Here is a 17278-nt window from a genome sequence, read left to right on the forward strand (position 1 = left end):
GGTAAAACAAACAGCCCTCAATGTGAGTCCAACTAATCTGGGGTACTTTCAGCTTCATTCTTTTTTTTTTTTTTTTACTGTTACAGTTTCTGGTGTCCTCCTGCATGATGTGAGAAAAACCATTCATGAGGAGGTTCAGCGTTGCTCAATTTTAATGATCCTTTTTTTATAGGTAGCTTCTGGGTTGCAAACAGAGCTGGAAGTGGATATTTATGCTATGGCTATTGGAGTAGAAGGCAGTGAGGGAGCAGGGGAAGTTTCCCATCGGATCGAAATTTACACAGAAACAGAAACTCTCTTCCTACCTGTAGAAGCAAATATCCTTTAACGCTTTTCTGTGCAGGACAAACTGGTGGCCTTTACTGCACAGACGGCCACAGAACTGCCCCCCACCCCCAACACACCCACACACTTGGAGCAAGTTACTTTATTTTGAAGACTTTGGAGTCCCTTAAAATACTTTTGGAGAGAGATGTTTATTGTTGACATCTGTCTCTCTCTGGGGAGACAATGGGAAGTGTGTTCCTTTGGGGGTAAACTCCAACCCTTGGAGATGTTTACGCAACCCAAGTTGTTTCAAAATGTTGTTTTAATGTTTGGGAAGAGAAATTATATAAAGGCTAAATGTTTAGAGATTTTTACCGGGCCATCCTGTGGTCCCACTGCCCTTTCAGCCAGAAATCTTCTCCTTATCATTGGCTGGGCGTAGTTGGAATCCTATATGCTCTGAACAGCAGCTTTGAAAAAACAGTATCAATTTAAGCTTAACTCCAGGGAAGGAGAGTCTACCACCACCAGGGACAGTCTGTCCAACTGTCAGATGGCTTTTGATCTTCTTAAGGTTCTTCTGATGTTGTAAAGATGCTCTTTGTAAGGTTCTCCTGGAAATGACTCACAGTGATTTACAACAAACACAATAGAAAAAGAAAACCAATGACAGGAATAGTAGAAATCTCTACCTGTGCAACTGCCTCCCATGAGTTCTGGTCCTGCTTTCTGGAACACATCTGCTCCATCTTCTGTGTGGCAGCCTTTCACATATCTGAAGGCCACTGTCATATGCTTGCTTAGTAAACTCCTAGATACCAATGAGGAATAGGGTGGCACCTCTGCCCCTTCCAACATTTGTAGGAACTTGGGAAGCTGCTAATCATTGAAGTTGCTCTTCATCATCCAGCGAAAGAGTAAGAGTTTGGAGAGAACCCAACTTCATATCCCAGATGTGAGCTAAACTCTACTTAAATAACATCAGCTCTTGTCTCCTGAATGAACCCTGAAATTTGGGATCGCCTTCAAAGCTTTGACAAAGTTTTGCAATGGATGTATCAATTACTCAGCTTGGAGGAAGCTGCAAAACTATGGCACAAGTTTGGGGGTTCATAGTTAATGAAGCTTGCTCCCATCTCTGTTCTTTACTAGTTTCACAATGCTTTTTTTGTCACCAGAAGTGGGAGTGCCAGCCGGAACTTAATGGCCAAAGCAGTCCTCTGCCGGTTAGAAGAGATGCGCTTTATATAGATTAAGAGGGCACACACAAGTGCTTCACAAAGCAACATCCATCCTTAACATGCCTTTCACCAGTCTTAACAAGCAACATCTATGACAGCAGACCCCCCAACTATCCTCAAGGGGGGAAGGCTTCTACCACTCAGCTGGTTTCAGAAAGCCCAACCTCTCATTTTAGAGTTATACTACCCCACAAGCTACCTGGTTAACGTAAGTAATTTAATTGCATTTAAGCGCGGAAACTCCGTTTGAACAGTATGTACTTTCTGATGACTGGTTCCTACCACACTGTGCATCTTCCAGAATTGCATCTTCCAGAATTGAAGATCCTGAAATTTATAACTCACTGGCTTCCTTGCCAATTGTATGGAGGCCACCGGCATTGGTGTCATAGTCCAAAATAGTTTCATGGCACTGCCTACCTCACCATTAAGACAACAGGTCAAGGATTACTGGTATAGCAATAATTTGAGAGATTGGAGTAGGAGAGGACCGGAACGGCTTTAGCTGAGGTCGCATCCATTCTGGAAACAAGTGGAAGATAAATCGATTACCCCTTTTCTCCCTGCCAGGGCTCCTACACTGAACCCTTGTGGTTGGGGAGGAACTGCTGTCAACACTTTTTGCTGCATTTGACTCCTGAAGCAGATTTAGCTGGTCTGCTATGGATCAATTGCAGTGTCCCCCTCTAAGTAATTTTGTTGTCCCCGAGAGGGGGCAATGACAATAAAGATATTATTATTATTATTAAATTAGGGGTGAGCAACCATTTTGTCCCCAAGCAACAGTGGATGAGTGCTCAGGGGCCATATGCCAGTGACCTGGGCATATGCACACGGGGCTTTCAAATACTCTCTCCACTCCAGCAGGGAGAGAATAATAATAATAATAATAATATTTTTTTATTTATACCCCCGCCCATCTGACTGGGTTTCCCCAGCCACTCTGGGTGGCTTCCAACAAAATATTAAAATACAGTTATCCAAACATTAAAAGCTACCCTAAACAGGGCTGCCTTCAGATGTCTTCTAAAAGTCTGGTAGTTGTTGTTCTCTTTGACATCTGGTGGGAGGCCATTCCACAGGGCGGGTGCCAATACCGAGAAGGCCCTCTGCCTGGTTCCCTGTAACTTGGCTTCTCGCAGGGAGGGAACTGCCAGAAGGCCCTCGGAGCTGGACCTCACCTTCTGCAGCATGATTTGTGGGGGGAGCCCACACCATAGCTCTCCCGGAGTGCCTTTGCTCCCTGTCACATCCACGCTTCCATCTGCCTGCCAGTTGCTTGGTAGGCTGGAAGGGATGCAGTTTACATTCAGAGAGGGATGGCTCTGTCTCAGCATGCTCCTCACAGCCTGCCCTAAAGCTCTTTGGCAAACTGAGAGAAATGTGATTTGTTTCTGAAATGAGGAGGGGAGCGCTAGGTAAAATTCAGCAAGGGGATGAATTCAGTGGCAGGAGGGTGACTTGGCCACGTGGAGGTTAAGATTAGTGAAATAAGCACAAAAAGGCAATTTTTGAAATTTTCAGTTTTCTTGGTTTCAGACTCGTTTCTCAGTGGGCGAATTTTCTCCTTAGGGATCAAACTGTCACATTACCCTGCGCTGGAATTTCAATGCTGCAGCAAGAACTACAATGAAGTTTTTAACACAGCCCAACTATCTTTTAACTTCGCATTGTTGCTGTTTTTCAAAATAGACCATGGCAGGCTTTGAATGGAGATTATAACATCACGACAGTCCTACAATGGTAAAATTATCTAGCAGCGATATCATCTTGATGTTTTTGAAGTATAAAAATTTCCCATCGATACTTATTAATATAGATTTAGGCATCAACGTTTAACAATAAAGTTTAGTTCCTCGTCATTGTGGTTCTCTGATTTGGACTTTGACAATATTTTATTTAACAGTGGAGCTGGGAAATGAGCTTCCCACTCCATTTGTGCTACCACCAAGCAGTTTTACTGGAGAGAAATAGCTATCCAGTCAGACTTTTTGCCAGATTCAGTTTCTGTTTTAAGACAAGACATGAAGCAATAGGATGGAGCAATTAAGAGCCAAATGCTCCATCAAGGGAATCCTGCCCATTCTTTTCCAGTGAGGAAGAGGACCTTTCACTCTCAGATTGACATTAGTGGGGTATACTGAGCAATGTCTCATTAATGCTTTTGTGGCTGATGGGGCACATGTATCTGTTAACTAAAGGTAGAAGATTTAAATGTAACTTGCAGTACAATCCTATATATCTGCTTTGAAGTAAACCATCTTGAGTTCAGTGGGGTTAACTATGAAATTCTATAGAAACTCCCATGTAAGTGTGTGCCTCCTTATTTAACCTCTGGTGGTGGTTTTTGAGCGCCCTAGCTTGGATAAAGAAACTGGCATGTGAAAGGAATTATCCTGAATTTCAAGTTTGTAGAAACGAGCTTCAAGCTTCTAAATTCTGCCATTCATCTCAGAGTCACACACCATGCATGAATAACCTTCACCATCACAATCTAATAGACACCCAGGAAAACCCCTTGACATTCAATACAAGCACCCATCCCAAGCTCCATGAAGCTGTTTCACAGGCTGGCAACTCCTGAACTACAGTGGTGCCTCGCAAGACGAAATTAATTCGTTCCGCAAGTCTTTTCGTCTTGCGAGTTTTTCGTCTTGCGAAGCACTGTTTCCCATAGTAATGCATTAGAAATCAATTAATGCGTTCCTATGGAAACCGCCTTCAGACCAGGTCCGGGGACAGTCTGTCCCCCGACCTCTTCTGAAGGCCGGCGGGGGGCAAAAGTCTTTGTCCCCCCTGCCTGCCTTCCCGGGGGCTTTTAAATCGCCCCGGGACTGTCGCGGGGCAATTTAAAAGCCTCCGGATGGCTTTTGAAGGCAGGCGGGGGGGAGCAAAGACTTTTGCCCCCCCCCGCCCGCCTTCAGAAGAGGTCCAGGACCTCTTCCGAAGGCGGGCGGGGGGCAAAAGTCTTTGCTCCCCCCCCCGCCTGCCTTCAAAAGCCATCCGGGATAGCGGGAAGCGCTTCCCTGCTATCCCGGACCGCTTTTAAAATGCTGGCGGTGGGGAGCAAAGCCTTTTGGCCCCCGCCGGCCTTCCTGGACCTCTTCTGAAGGCCGGAGGGGGGGGAAGGCTTTGCTCCCCACCGCTAGCATTTAAAAGAGGTCCCTGGAGATTTCCCTATGGGCTTTCGTCTTGCGAAGGAAGCCCATAGGGAAATTCGTTTTGCGAAGCGCCTCCAAAATGGAAAACCCTTTCGTCTAGCGGCTTTTTCGTCTTGCGAGGCGTTCGTCTTGCAGGGCACCACTGTAAACCAAAGTGAGCCAAATGTGAGTAGTGGATAAGTTTGCTTCCGTGAACAAAGTAATACACACCTCTGCAGTTTATTGAAGAGCAGACAATGCAAAATGTCTTGAACACCTGAGACACATTGATAATGATAAAGGGAGGGAGGGCTATTACTTATTTCCCTTCGACCTTTCAGTCCTGTAGCCAATTTGGTTTAAGAGCTAACACAATAATTTAGCTACTGGTTTGCATTTGGAATGTGGCCGTATTGGAGCATCTAAACAAGGTCAAAGCATCCCTTCTCAGAAAATGCATCACCACATTGCTTGATGGATGCATTCAGTCAATAAGTACATGCACCGTTTGAGGGCTTTTTAAACTTCTGTAACTCTTCAGTGAACTTTAGTTCAGAAAAACTTCAAAGGAAACAAGCTGAACCCAACAGATATAATGTATCAAAACATTTTCTCCTCTTCGGTGTTTAAATGGCTTGAGAAACAACTATGAAGCTTAAATTCCAAAGGAAGATGGTAGAATGAAAAGAAGTTTTAATTCTAGGGATTAGCTAAACAAGTACAATTTGGGAAAGGCTTCACTCAACACATCTGCACCAAATTTTGACGGTGGAGGAGGAGGAGGAATGCTGTTGAAAAGCAGCAAAAATACTGGTCCACTGCCCTTATGATTTAGCCTTGGTGACGACTCATTCCTAAATCCAATTGGCTGTGTGATGTGAGGTCACTATGCTGATGGGCAGGGAGAGAGGTCTGTTTAAAAGGTGCCAAGGCCACAGATCAGCGAAAGCAGCAGCTGCAAAAAGTAGGTGAAATATAAGCTGGTGAGGGAGGGGGGCAGTGTTTTGACCCTTCTCTGACCCCTCCCTTTTGATTTGTGAGTGACAATCTGACGCAGCTCGGGTTAGGCTTCCACAGAACCTCACACCCCTCTGTGCTGTAGACAACAAACCCGCATTCTCCTGGAGCAACAAATCCAAAATGCCCCAATTAGACCATTGCGAGAATCATCTTCTGTTTCTTCTTTCTCTTCCTTTTTTTCTCCTCAAATCGGTCAGTAGCATCGGCAAAAAAAGTCACTTCATCCTTGGCTTCTATTTCTTTCTTTAGGAACTGCAGGCCGGCCATATTAAATCCCAGCACATCCTATAGACAGAACATAAGTAGACTTACGTAAGAAGCAGGAAGAGGGCAGGCGTGGAATACTTTTGCCATCACTTGCCAACTTCAGTGGTTCTTTCCCTGCTGTTCTAATACCAAACTATGTCAGAGACAGTGGGCAGGATTCAGCTAATGAACCCTGTCAGCTGAAGTCCCTGCAAGGACTTCGATTTGTGTGATGAGCCTTCCCGCTCCTCCTCCCCCCACAAAATTGGCTCGGAGTGAGAACACTTCCAGAAAACTGCATGGAAGCAGAGCGGATCATTCTGTCTGGGAAGTCGAAAATCTTGCTCTAATACAGTGTTTCCCAACCTTTTTTGGGCCAAGGCACACTTTTTTCATGAAAAAAATCTCGAGGCACACCACCATTAGAAAATGTTTAAAAAATTAACTCTGTGCCTATATTGACTATATATAAAGTAACTCTCTTTAATAGGAATCAAATAAACACAAAGAAAGTATTTTATAATTACATTATTATGAAATAGTAAGTAAACAGAAATATGAAAAATTATAAAATACTTTATTCAGTGCGCAACCTGGGCCTGTTTGGCTGAACACAAAGCTGATATTCTGGCTGGAATCAAAGAAAGACACACACGTAGCTCTTCGTCAACAGCTCTCAGTCTCTCTCTGTATTTAGTTTTTATAGCAATCATGCTTGAAAAGCTCAACTCACAGAGATATGTACTGGAAAATGGGAGCAATGGCAAAATAGCTTTGTTTGCCAGAAGGGGGAACTCCTTGGCAGTTTCCAACCAAAAACTGTCCAAAGGTAGATCAGCAAATCTCAGCTTGAAACCACGATTTTGGTTAGGTGCTTGTAAAACTAGCTTGTAAAAAAGGCTTAGGTGCTTGTAAAACTAAATTCCTCCAAACTTTTGACAGCACCGAATCTCAAACTTGGAAAAGGCAAGAACAGCAGAGCCAATCAGAGGGCAGTTGGCAAGGCTGTCATGAGAGAGAGAGAGAGAGAGAGAGAGAGAGAGAGAGAGAGAGAAACCCTCTTAAGTACTTGACTTCAGAGGAACTCTTGTACTGTCTTCCAGAGTAGAACTGCCGGATTCACTTCTTGGTGCACAAAACACGCACGCAGCAGGAATGCTATTTCTACTTCTACAACCTCCTTGCCACCTTTTGATTTAAAAGAGCAGCAACACTTGGCTGAGAGAAGACAACTTTCAGCTTTGATTTCTGCTTGCTCACTCACTTCCTCCTGCCCCCCCCCCGCTCCAAATGCTGTCTGCCAAAAGTCACTCGCCACCCAAATCTCTCCATGCTCCTGAATGCACTCAGCCCTTCATTTCTAGGGAGGAAAAAAACTAAATAATAATAATTTATTATTTGTACCCCACCCATCTGGCTCGGTTTCCCCGGCCACTCTGGGCGGCTTGCAACAAAACACTAAAATACAATAACCTATTAAACATGAAAAGCTTCCCTAAACAGGGCTGCCTTCAGATGTCTTCTGAAAGTTTGGTAGTTATTTTTCTCTTTGACATCTGGTGGGAAGGCCGCCTGCGAGGTCTTGCCCTTGCACCCTGCGCAAGACCCACCTCGCCACCTATGAACAACCACGAAAAACCCCCGACTAAGTGCAAGGTGCATTTATTTTCCTTGGTGCCGCCAAGACATTCCCGGAGAGAAACTGGCGCCGTAACCACAGCAGCCCCTTTTTGCTCCCACCTCTTGGGAAAATCTAAATTTGACTCCTGCCGCCCCCAAACAACCGAGAAGCGGCATGGGCTCGAGTTCGCGTGAGAAGAAGAAACACTCTGCACGTGCCCAGAGGCACTCCGCTTTTCTTTCTGAGCCCGCCGCGATGCACTCTGTACATGCTCGCGGGCGCGCCTGCCTGTCTTTCCAGCCCCCGCAGGGCCCCCCCGGCTCACCTGAGGCCCCGCCGCGCTTCTGCTGCCTGCGGTGGTCGCTCTCGTAGAAGCCGAGCGTCTCGGCGGTGCGCTGCTGCTGCTGCTTCCCGGGGCCGGGCGACGGCGGGCTGGAGGCGGGCGGCGCGGAGCGAGCCGGGGACGGCTGAGGGGAGCGGCACTCGCCGCCCGTGAAGCTGCTCCGCCGCTGCTGCCCGGAGCCCGGCAGGAGCAGGGAGAGCTCCGGGGGGCCGCCGCCGCCGCCCCCCACCGCCCGCCTTCCCCGCTCCCGGCGGAGGCGGCATCGGCGACGCCCGCCATCTTCACGTGAGCGGCAGCCACAAACTCCGCTCCGCGCGGCGGAGGCGGCGGCTGCTGCTGCTGCTGAGGGAAGCCTCCGCTGGCCCGCCGGAGCACGTCATTGCCGCGCGACAAGGAGCACACCAGACGGGCCCACCTCTCCAGCGAGCGGCGAGCGGTCCTGGCGGCCATCTTGACGGAGGCAGGAGGGGCGTTGCCATAGCAACCGCCCCCGCGCGGCCTGCTGCTGCTTCTCCTCCTCCTGTCGCCCAGCCCGAAGCCTCACAGCGACGACGCGGAGGGCGGGCGGGAGCGAAGGGAAGCGGGCCCAGCCTCCTCTGGCAGAGTTTCAGCCCGAATAACACCACCACCGCCGCCGCCCCGCCTCTCGCCGCCCGACTCGCCCGCCTCCCTCCCACGGCACACTAGGCAACCTCTCGCGGCACACTAGTGTGCCGCGGAACACCGGTTGGGAAACACTGCTCTAATAGAACCATCAGCATAGCAGTGTTCATTTCCTCAGTAATCTTCACAACTACCCAATAAAATATTCCAACTTTATCCTCCTTTAACTGCAGATGGGCCCCTAAATCTGGAAAAAGTAATAGGCTAGCAAGGCTGAAGTGGGATTTCCCAGCTCACATACTTAAGCCTGCTTTGTTACATATGGGCAAAGAGATGCACGTGTTACTGTCACAACGCAGATACCGTATTTTTCACACTATAGGATGCACCGGACCATGGGACACACCTTGTTTTAGAGGGGGAGAACAAGAAAAAAAAATTCTCCCCCTCTCTGCTCAGCGCCCCTTCAGCGAAGCGGCAGGAGAAACGGAGCCCCTTCCATTTCTCCCCCCGCTTGGCTGAAGGGGCGCTGCGCAGCTCTCCCTCTCCGCTGAAGCCGGGAGTCTTGCTCTCCTGGCTTCAGTGAAAGGAACCTGAAGCCTGCAGAGCGCAGTGGGAACTTGCGCTGCGCTCCGAAGGCTTCAGACGGCTATCTCTGAAGCCTGGAGAGCGAGAGGGGTTGGTGCGCACTGACCCCTCTCTCCAGGCTTCAGTGAAAGTAATGCGAAGCCTCCGGAGCGCGGAGGGAGCACTCCCTCTGTGCTTCGGAGGCTTCGCGTTGCTATCGCTGAAGCCAAGGAGCCTGCATTCGCTCCATAGGACGCACACACATTTCCCCTTAATTTTTGAGGGGGGAAAGTGCGTCCTATAGAGTGAAAAATACAGTACTCCTGAAACAGCCTTCACAACCAGTGCTTGCTAAAATTATTCATCCCAATCCCATTGATAGTTTTTCTGTGTTCCTGGCAGAGGGAAAGGTGTGGATTGCGATGGAAACCCAGTCTACAGCAGATACTTTCAATCAGGGTGTTCCTCACAACCACAATCACAAGCCTCCCTGCTTCTCTCCATCTGAGCTAACCATGGAAGCAGCAGTTGTGCTAATGGTGTCCTGGGGAAATTCCTTGCAAACGTTCCAGCCAAGGCAAAGACCGCTTGCCACGGAGGCCTTTTGCAGCAATGTCCCCAACACAACCATATGCTCTGACCCCATGATTAAGCTCGTCACATTGCTTGCATAGCTGAACAGACCCAAGAAACTAAATAGGAAAATGGTACAAGATTAATCTGCAATGATGCAATTATTATTATTATTATTATTATTATTATTATTATTATTATTATTATTATAAATGCAAATCTCAAATACTAAGATTCATAATTAGAGGTTTATGGCACTGTACGTGTGATAACCAGAACTTACTTGCTGTCCCACGCCATTACTGACACCGGAAGAGGGATCAAGAGGCAGTACAGCTTGGGCAAAGCAGGTGGGCATCCAAAATTTGCACCCTTTACACACACTACCTATAGATTGTGTAAATCTCCCATAGGTGCACACTTACTTACCCTCACTTGGCTGACTTTAGAAATGGTGGTTTTCTTCAGGTCCTCCATCACCTTAACAAGAAGTTGATTGGTTGTGATCCGTCCAAAGTGTATCCTAGGGATGGAGTGGGGAGGGAACCCAAAATTCACTGTCAGACTGCCAAGTTTTGGTTTCCAGACTAATCTATAAGATCTACTCTTTTCTGGCCTCCTGGTTGATTAAGAGGTACCCAGAGCGTCAATGAGATGTTTCACACTCTTACAAAGGATCAACAAGATGACACCCTTCAATCTGAAGTGTTTCACATTGGTAAAGTAAAACAGAAAGTGGAGGGCAGTCTTTTTTCTATTGAATTGTCATGTTAATTGGGGGGGGGGGGCGTTCATTGTTGCAGTGTTGGATCTCATTGTATTTCGTCATGGTAAAAAACAGATCCCCCAAAGAGAAGAGATTAGGAGAAGCAACAAGGAGACCACCGAGAGAAATAGGGTGGGGGGAGAAGCAAACAGAGACCCACCACAAAGCAAGAACATACAACCAGAAAGGAAAAGGGGTTAAAAACAAGCACAGAGCCACCCAGAGAGAAAGAACACACACTCTTGCCATTTCTTTTTGGCCAGACCACTCTTCCCCCTCCTCTTTTCTCTCTCTCTCTCTCTGCTCTCCCTCCTGGTCACTCTGCTTTCTACCTCGGCGCCAGGCTCAACCTACAAAACTAGACATTTGAAAGAGGAAGTGGGAGTGAGCAACATGTCTTCCATTTCCTTTCTCAACTCTGTATTCCAGGCAGAATTTGCTCCCTTCCCACTTCCAAAGAGAGGAGAAACTCCCGGCAAAGTAGGCAGGAGAGGAGTGCAGAGGCTTCTTGGGGTGCCAGGAGAGCTATTAAGAGATGCTGTTGCACTCAAGAGGCACCATGTTGTAGATGCCAGGTTTGATGATTAAGTGACATATCTGATGGAGAAATACAGAGCTTATGAAAGACCCTTTAAGCTTTCTGGGCATTCTCCTAAGGCTATCATGATGCCTCAATCTGCAGGGGAGGGGGAAGAAAACGGAGAGATAGCAGAGCAATTCACAATGAAGTCTGGTTTTGCCAAGACCAGACCTAAACAGAGACTATGATGTCTTCTCCCTATACAATGGCTGAAACAGAATTAAGGAATGTGCTGCTGTTTGGCAATTCAGTTTACTGTCCATCTGGAAATTACTATTTGAAATAAGTGATAGAGAAAGCCTCTTAAAAGACAGCTCTGCGTGAGGGATTGAAGAGGCAATGGTTTGTCAACACTTGCCTATTAATAAAGTTAATGTCACTGGAAGCATTGAGAAAGCCTGTGCTTTAAGAATAAAAGGAAGTCTCTATGGTACCATAGAGCTCATTTGCCTTTTGGTCAGAACCATTCAAGGTGCAGGGCTAGACATGACCACCTTCAAAGCCAGGAAGCTTCCCTGCATTCTTTTCAGCCATGGGGTTTACCTGAGAAGGAACAGGAGAGCTCGGCATAGCAGTTCTACCTCTGAACCCAACTGGAGGTGTTGATTGAAGAGCTCAAGGAGGTCGGGCACATACGAAAAGGGCAGCACCAGCAGAGATTCCTCCAATTCACTGTGACGAAGAGAGGAGAGTAAGGCATGCTCCCACCCCAGGCGTCAAGTAGGGCTGGGCAATTTCAGGTTTCAACATTTCAATGTATCACCAACTAAACATTGCAATTCAATGATACATCACAATGCTGAAAAGGAAGGAGCATCGGCCCAGGCCCTGCAAGGCACTCGGGTGAAACTGCCACCACTCCCACCAGCACCCAGCACAAGGAGGAAGGAGACAGTCCGCCTCCTCAACCGGAGCAGGAAGGTAAGGTGTCGGCTGGCCAGCAAGTCCCACCTGCAATATACTGCTGGGTCAAAACACTATGGCAGTCTGACCCTCAAACTGATCCTGGATGAAGAAGAGAAGAGTTTGGACTTGATAACCTGCCTTTCACTCCCCTTAAGGAGTCTCAAAGCGGCTAACAATCTCCTTTCCCTTCCTCCCCCATAACAAACACTCTGTGAGGTGAGTGGGGCTGAAAGACTTCAGAGAAGTGTGACTGGCCCAAGATCACCCAGCAGCTGCAGGTGGAGGAGCGGAGACGCGAACCCGGTTCCCCAGATTACGAGTCCACCGCTCTTAACAACTACACCACATTGGCTCTCACACTGGATGATGTATCAATACATCGCCCAGGCCTAGCATCAAGCTATAATAGCAAGCCCTTATCAGTGGGATGCCTCTATCTAACACAGGGGGACCCAACTTTTCATACCAAGTGAGCCACAAGAGTACTTTGACACTGATCCCATGGGCTGCACGCTGCCTTGCCATGCAGAAGGGGGAAGCGATGGGCTTCGGGAAGGAGGCACAAGGCTTTGGCAGTGTCCTAGAGGGCTTTGGCAGCATCCTGAAATTCTCCCATCTCCTTCCCAAAGCTGGGGAAGTGCCAACGAGGCTTTGGGAAGGAGCTGGGAGAATTTCAGGATGCTGCCAAAGCCCTCGTGCCTCCTTCCCAAAGTCCAGCACCTCATTTACCTGGCATTGGGGGGTAGGGTAAGGGTTGGGGGGTTGTCAAATGTTTTCGAGGACTGCCCAAAATAAGGACTTGAGGGAGCACTTGGACCGCATGTTGGACCACCCTTCTCTAGCAGAAAGGTGGCAGAGCCACAGCTTCCAACAAAGCAAGGCTTTTCCAACAGTTGCTTGCCCCTGTTACTGCCGGCTTTCCCAGGAAGGAACTTCATGTGACCGATCAGCAAAGCAGGGATCATCTGGATGGAATGAGGCTTAAATGCCAACTCTTGCCATTTCTAGCCATAGCTCCGCCAGGACACAAACTTCCCGCCATTCCATAACAAGACTTGCTGCAGAAAGTTCGCTAATCGTTTTGCAAAGAAGTTGTAAGCAATGTTAAATGCACTCACAAGTGCCAACCTCACAGTGCCTGCTTCCCAATGGGAAAGGACCAGAGCTCGGTGGTAGATCCTTTGCTTTGCACGCAGGTTCAGATCCTGGCAACTCTATGATCCTGCCTGGATCCTGAAGAACAGCTGTCAGGGCAGCCAGTACTGAGCTAAGTGAGTCAATGGTTGGACTAAGTGCTAGACAGTTTCCTATGTCCCTAAAGGCTGCACATATGCCTGCCATCTCCAGTCAAAAGCACTCTGATGGCAGAGTACTGACTTTGGTCCTCACTACCATGCACTATGCACTATAACTTACACCCCAATAGTCAAGGACTCTGTGTACTGTACATCTCCAGAACCTGCAGATCTTATATTCCAGATTCAAATGAAAGGTAAAGGTACCCCTCCCTGCCCGTACGGGCCAGTCGTGACCGACTCTAGGGTTGCGCGCTCATCTCGCTCAAGAGGCCGTGAGCCGTCTGAAGACACTTCCGGGTCACGTGGCCAGCGTGACGAAGCTGCATCTGGCGAGCCAGCACTAGTGCCGCACACGGAAACGCCGTTTACCTTCCCACTATAAAGCGGTACCTACGTATCTACTTGCATTTAGGGGTGCTTTCGAACTGCTAGGTGGGCAGGAGCTGGGACTGAACGACGGGAGCTCACCCCGTCGCGGGGATTCGAACTACCGACCTTACAATCAGCAAGTCCTATGCACTGAGGTTTTACCCACAGCGCCACCTGCAGGTCCTGATTCAAATACTCACATTCAAATACCTTCTCACAGCAAGCTGTGTCAACACATAAAATCACAGAACCGTAAAGCTGGGAGGAACCTTGAGGGTTAACCCCCTGCAATGCAGGAATCTCAGCTAGATCATACATGACAGGTGGCCATCCAACCTCTGCTTAAAAACCTCCCAGGAAATAACTACTTTCATGTTTCATGAATGTGCATACAGTCTAAGCCCAGAGGACACACAACTTTGGTGTAACCATCTTATTCCAACCTCAGCTCCTCCTTCAGTCAAACCTATGAGCCATTCACAATACTTTGAAGCAGCTTCCTGGTACACACCTTGACTTAACCTTCTTGAGGACATCCAGTACGTAAGCAGAGGGCTGCAAGAAAAGGGCAAGAGTGGATTTCATTGCTAGCTGAAATTTCTTATGGAAAAATCTGTATCTCAAACAATTCTCTGGCTCTATAAAGAACTCCCACCCCACATCCCACTCAGAGTGTTGAAAGGTTTGGCCTGCAAACCAATCTCAGTGTCTCAGTTTCTTAAGACAATTATTTTTTATCGAAACAGGCAGCAGCAGAATAATAATAATAGAGTAAGTCAAACTAATCAAAACACTCATACCCCAACCCATGACAACTCCCCACCTCCCCTCCATAGCATTGCACACCGTCTGGAACACAAGAATGCCAGGAAAAGGCAGCTTAACATTCCACATGTCTCAAAATTCCAGAAAGCGGCCACACACTTCACTTACCGAAATATTGCCATATGCCTGGAGAATAGGGTTTACTGGAAGAGGAACCTGCAGAAAGAAATCAGGTTGCAAGTCAGGCGCATGTCTCTCTGCAGAAAGGCAGAATGGTTTAAGTAATACTGTTATATTTATTTTATTGAAATGCGGCGGTTTGGGTATGTTATTACGTTTGCCCTTGTTTTGCTTTGTTATTATGAAATTGGTACTATGTTATTGTTTTGCCATGTTATTATAAAGCTCCTTTTGTAGGGTTTGTTTAAAAAGTATTCCTGTTTCCTTTGTTGTAAGCCACTTCGAGCATTTTAATTTATTTTTTTGGTGGAAAAGCAGCATACATATAAAATGAATAAATGAATCGCACACCACACATCGTGAGATCACCAAACAACTGTGCTACCCTTTTTGATCTCCTTCTCTTTGATTTTTTAAAAGTGTCCCGAGAAAGAAACTGGCACCACACTGTGCTGAACAGAACACAGACCACAACTCCTTCCTACCTCTTTTCCTGCCGCTCTACAGATCACTTTATGCTGCTCCAGCTTGGCTGTCTCTTCTCTGTACAGCTCAATGGCTTCCATGATCCGTTCAGCCTACAGACACAAAAATGGCACATCAGCAGCGCAACAAAATGAAGGTGCTGTGATAATGCGGAGTAGATAGTTGAACATCCATTTGATTATGCACAAGAGGGTGGAATAATCAAACACATTTTCACCTGGTGAGACAGCTGAGGCCCTGTCTGTGCACTGTCTCACCAGAGTGGTTGAACTACGGCAATGCACTCACCTTTGAAGGTGACTCAGAAACTACAGCTAATCCAGAATGCAGCTGCCGGGACCGTGTAGCACCGGCCATAAAGGATCTACATAAAGGATCTCCCAGTACGTTTCCGAGAATAATTCAAAGGGTTGGTTCTGACCTTTAAAGCCCTAAATATCTGCATACATGAAGGAGCATCTCCACCCCCATCGTTCAGCCCAGACACTGAGATCCCACTCCAAGGGTCTTCTGGCAGTTCCCTCACTGCAACAAGTGGAGGTTACAGGGAACCAGGCAGAAAGCCTTGTTAGTAGTGCCCGTCCTATGGCATGCCCTCCCACCAGATGTCAAGGAAATCAACTCTTTGACTTTTAAAAGACATCTGAAGGCAGCCCTTTATAGTGAAGCTTTTAATGTATGATATTTTATTGTGTTTTTAATATTTGGGAGCCGCTTAGAATAGCTGGGGCAACCCTGTCAGATGGGCAGCATATAAATAATGAAATTCTTCTTTTGAAGAAGGGGGGTGGCAGACTGCTGTAACCTCCCCTGTGCCCACTCCACCTCTCATGGCTTTAAGTGCAGCTGAGAAAGTGCTGCCTTTTCTCCCACAACTGGTAGAAAAATAAGTGTGGTGATCATCAAGAGGAGTTCTGCAGAGGTCAGCAGCACATCTCTGTCACAGAAGACGTGACTTGCATGTTATGGGCAATTTCCATCTCTCACTGAAGAGGTTGCTGAAGGCTAATTCAGTTTAAAAGCTGTGATTCCTTAGAGACACTCCCAAGCACTAACATGTAACCAGAGCTTTAAACAGAACACTCCAAGCTAGAGAGTCAGAAAGCCATCCTTTTTCCCTAATGAGTGCCTCGCATTAAGGAACCTGGAGGGTCAAACTTACCGCCTTGACAGTTTCAATGGTCTTCTTTCCTGCTAACCCAGCCTCTCCCTGAGTCTCCCCAGGAACCTGAAAAGAAACAAAAAAAAATGGTGTCACAGCCTCTGTAACATCATGGTGGCCAAAGCAGTTTTAGCTCCAGTTTGCCTCAGAACAGTTGCATTGGTCTGTGTTTGAATTTGAATGGTAACAGAACAGGAACGGTTAACCTGTCGCAGTTTTCAGTGCAAAGCCAAGCTGGTGCAAAACACATTGCTCTGCTTTCCTTTGGACCCCATCAGTGAGGCCGAGAGGGGTGGTCTTGATATCTGGGCAGCCCAGGACCTCCATACCCACTACCCCAGGCTTGTTTCCCTCAGGGAGGGCACCTCAGTGCTGCTAATGCAGCAAAGGCAACACAGGAGGCAGCATTTTCAAGTTCAGTTGTTGCAACCACAGCAGATGATGTGATTCTTCAGTGGTTTGACTCCTCCCCCCCCCCCCCGCCCGCAAAAGTGTCTCTTAAGACAGACAGATGCCAACAACAAGACAGTGCCAATATGTCTCCCTGATTTATTAGCAGGGAAGAAATTATGAACCAAGTGACACAAGGCATATAAAACAGCAACAGGTCTGCTGTGGTAAAATTATGAGCTGCTGTTCCTTCCAGACTGAAGTGGGTGATGAGGGTTACTGCTGAGGGTTACTACTAAGGGCAATTCTCTCATTTTATTTTACAAGATTTGTATACTGCTTGGTTGACAAAGACCGCCTAAGCAGTTTACATTTTGCTCTTTTGTTTATGTTCTTCCACTACAGAAACACCAGAATGTTGTTGCACTGAAGCATAGCTGACCCTGTCTGGGCAATGCTGAATTCTGTTAAATGCAATTTCATTTCCTTCCATATGTCATCAACTGAACTGTTGGATTAACAACTAATATCTATTTAATTTGTTTAGAAATGTTAAGATCTCACTTAGAATCAAATATAGGGTTTTAGTTAACTATTATTCAGAGCAGACCCACTGAAGTTTTTGGACCTGAGTAAAAGTTAGTTGAATACACTCCTCAGAAAATCTTCAAGCAGTTAGCCTTCCAGCATACCTGCTTCTTGGGATCTGAAATAATCATGGTATTGTTTCCAGTGGGAAGCTGCTCCCCTGCCTC

General features: G+C 47.2%; 2 protein-coding genes and 1 long non-coding RNA gene across 4 annotated transcripts in view; 2 read left to right on the forward strand and 1 right to left on the reverse strand.

Annotated features, from left to right (window-relative positions):
• SPAG17 (sperm associated antigen 17) overlaps positions 1 to 1265 on the forward strand; it is a 75665-nt gene extending 74400 nt beyond the window's left edge. For both annotated transcript variants that reach the window (XM_081893606.1, XM_081893607.1), the window contains one exon: positions 173 to 1265. In XM_081893606.1, coding sequence (XP_081749732.1) covers positions 173 to 328 — 156 coding nt within the window. In that variant the 3' untranslated portion in view covers positions 329 to 1265. The remainder of the gene's footprint in view (positions 1 to 172) is intronic.
• Positions 1266 to 1368: 103 nt separating this feature from the next.
• On the forward strand, positions 1369 to 4957 carry LOC309360340. Its single transcript, XR_014164010.1, has 3 exons — positions 1369 to 1716; positions 3048 to 4098; positions 4829 to 4957. It is a non-coding gene; the product is annotated as an uncharacterized lncRNA (long non-coding RNA).
• Positions 4958 to 5466: 509 nt separating this feature from the next.
• Positions 5467 to 17278, reverse strand: part of WDR3 (WD repeat domain 3) — a 29062-nt gene continuing 17250 nt past the window's right edge. Inside the window, exons 21-27 of the mRNA XM_081893932.1 lie at positions 16134 to 16199; positions 14971 to 15063; positions 14474 to 14521; positions 14052 to 14095; positions 11511 to 11639; positions 10051 to 10144; positions 5467 to 5953 (exon numbers count right to left, since the gene is read on the reverse strand). Of these exons, the coding sequence (XP_081750058.1) occupies positions 5798 to 5953; positions 10051 to 10144; positions 11511 to 11639; positions 14052 to 14095; positions 14474 to 14521; positions 14971 to 15063; positions 16134 to 16199 (630 nt within the window). The 3' untranslated portion in view covers positions 5467 to 5797. The remainder of the gene's footprint in view (positions 5954 to 10050; positions 10145 to 11510; positions 11640 to 14051; positions 14096 to 14473; positions 14522 to 14970; positions 15064 to 16133; positions 16200 to 17278) is intronic.

This window comes from Podarcis melisellensis, assembly GCF_964234715.1.
Source record: "Podarcis melisellensis genome assembly, chromosome: 17".
NCBI classification, from domain to species: domain Eukaryota; kingdom Metazoa; phylum Chordata; class Lepidosauria; order Squamata; family Lacertidae; genus Podarcis; species Podarcis melisellensis.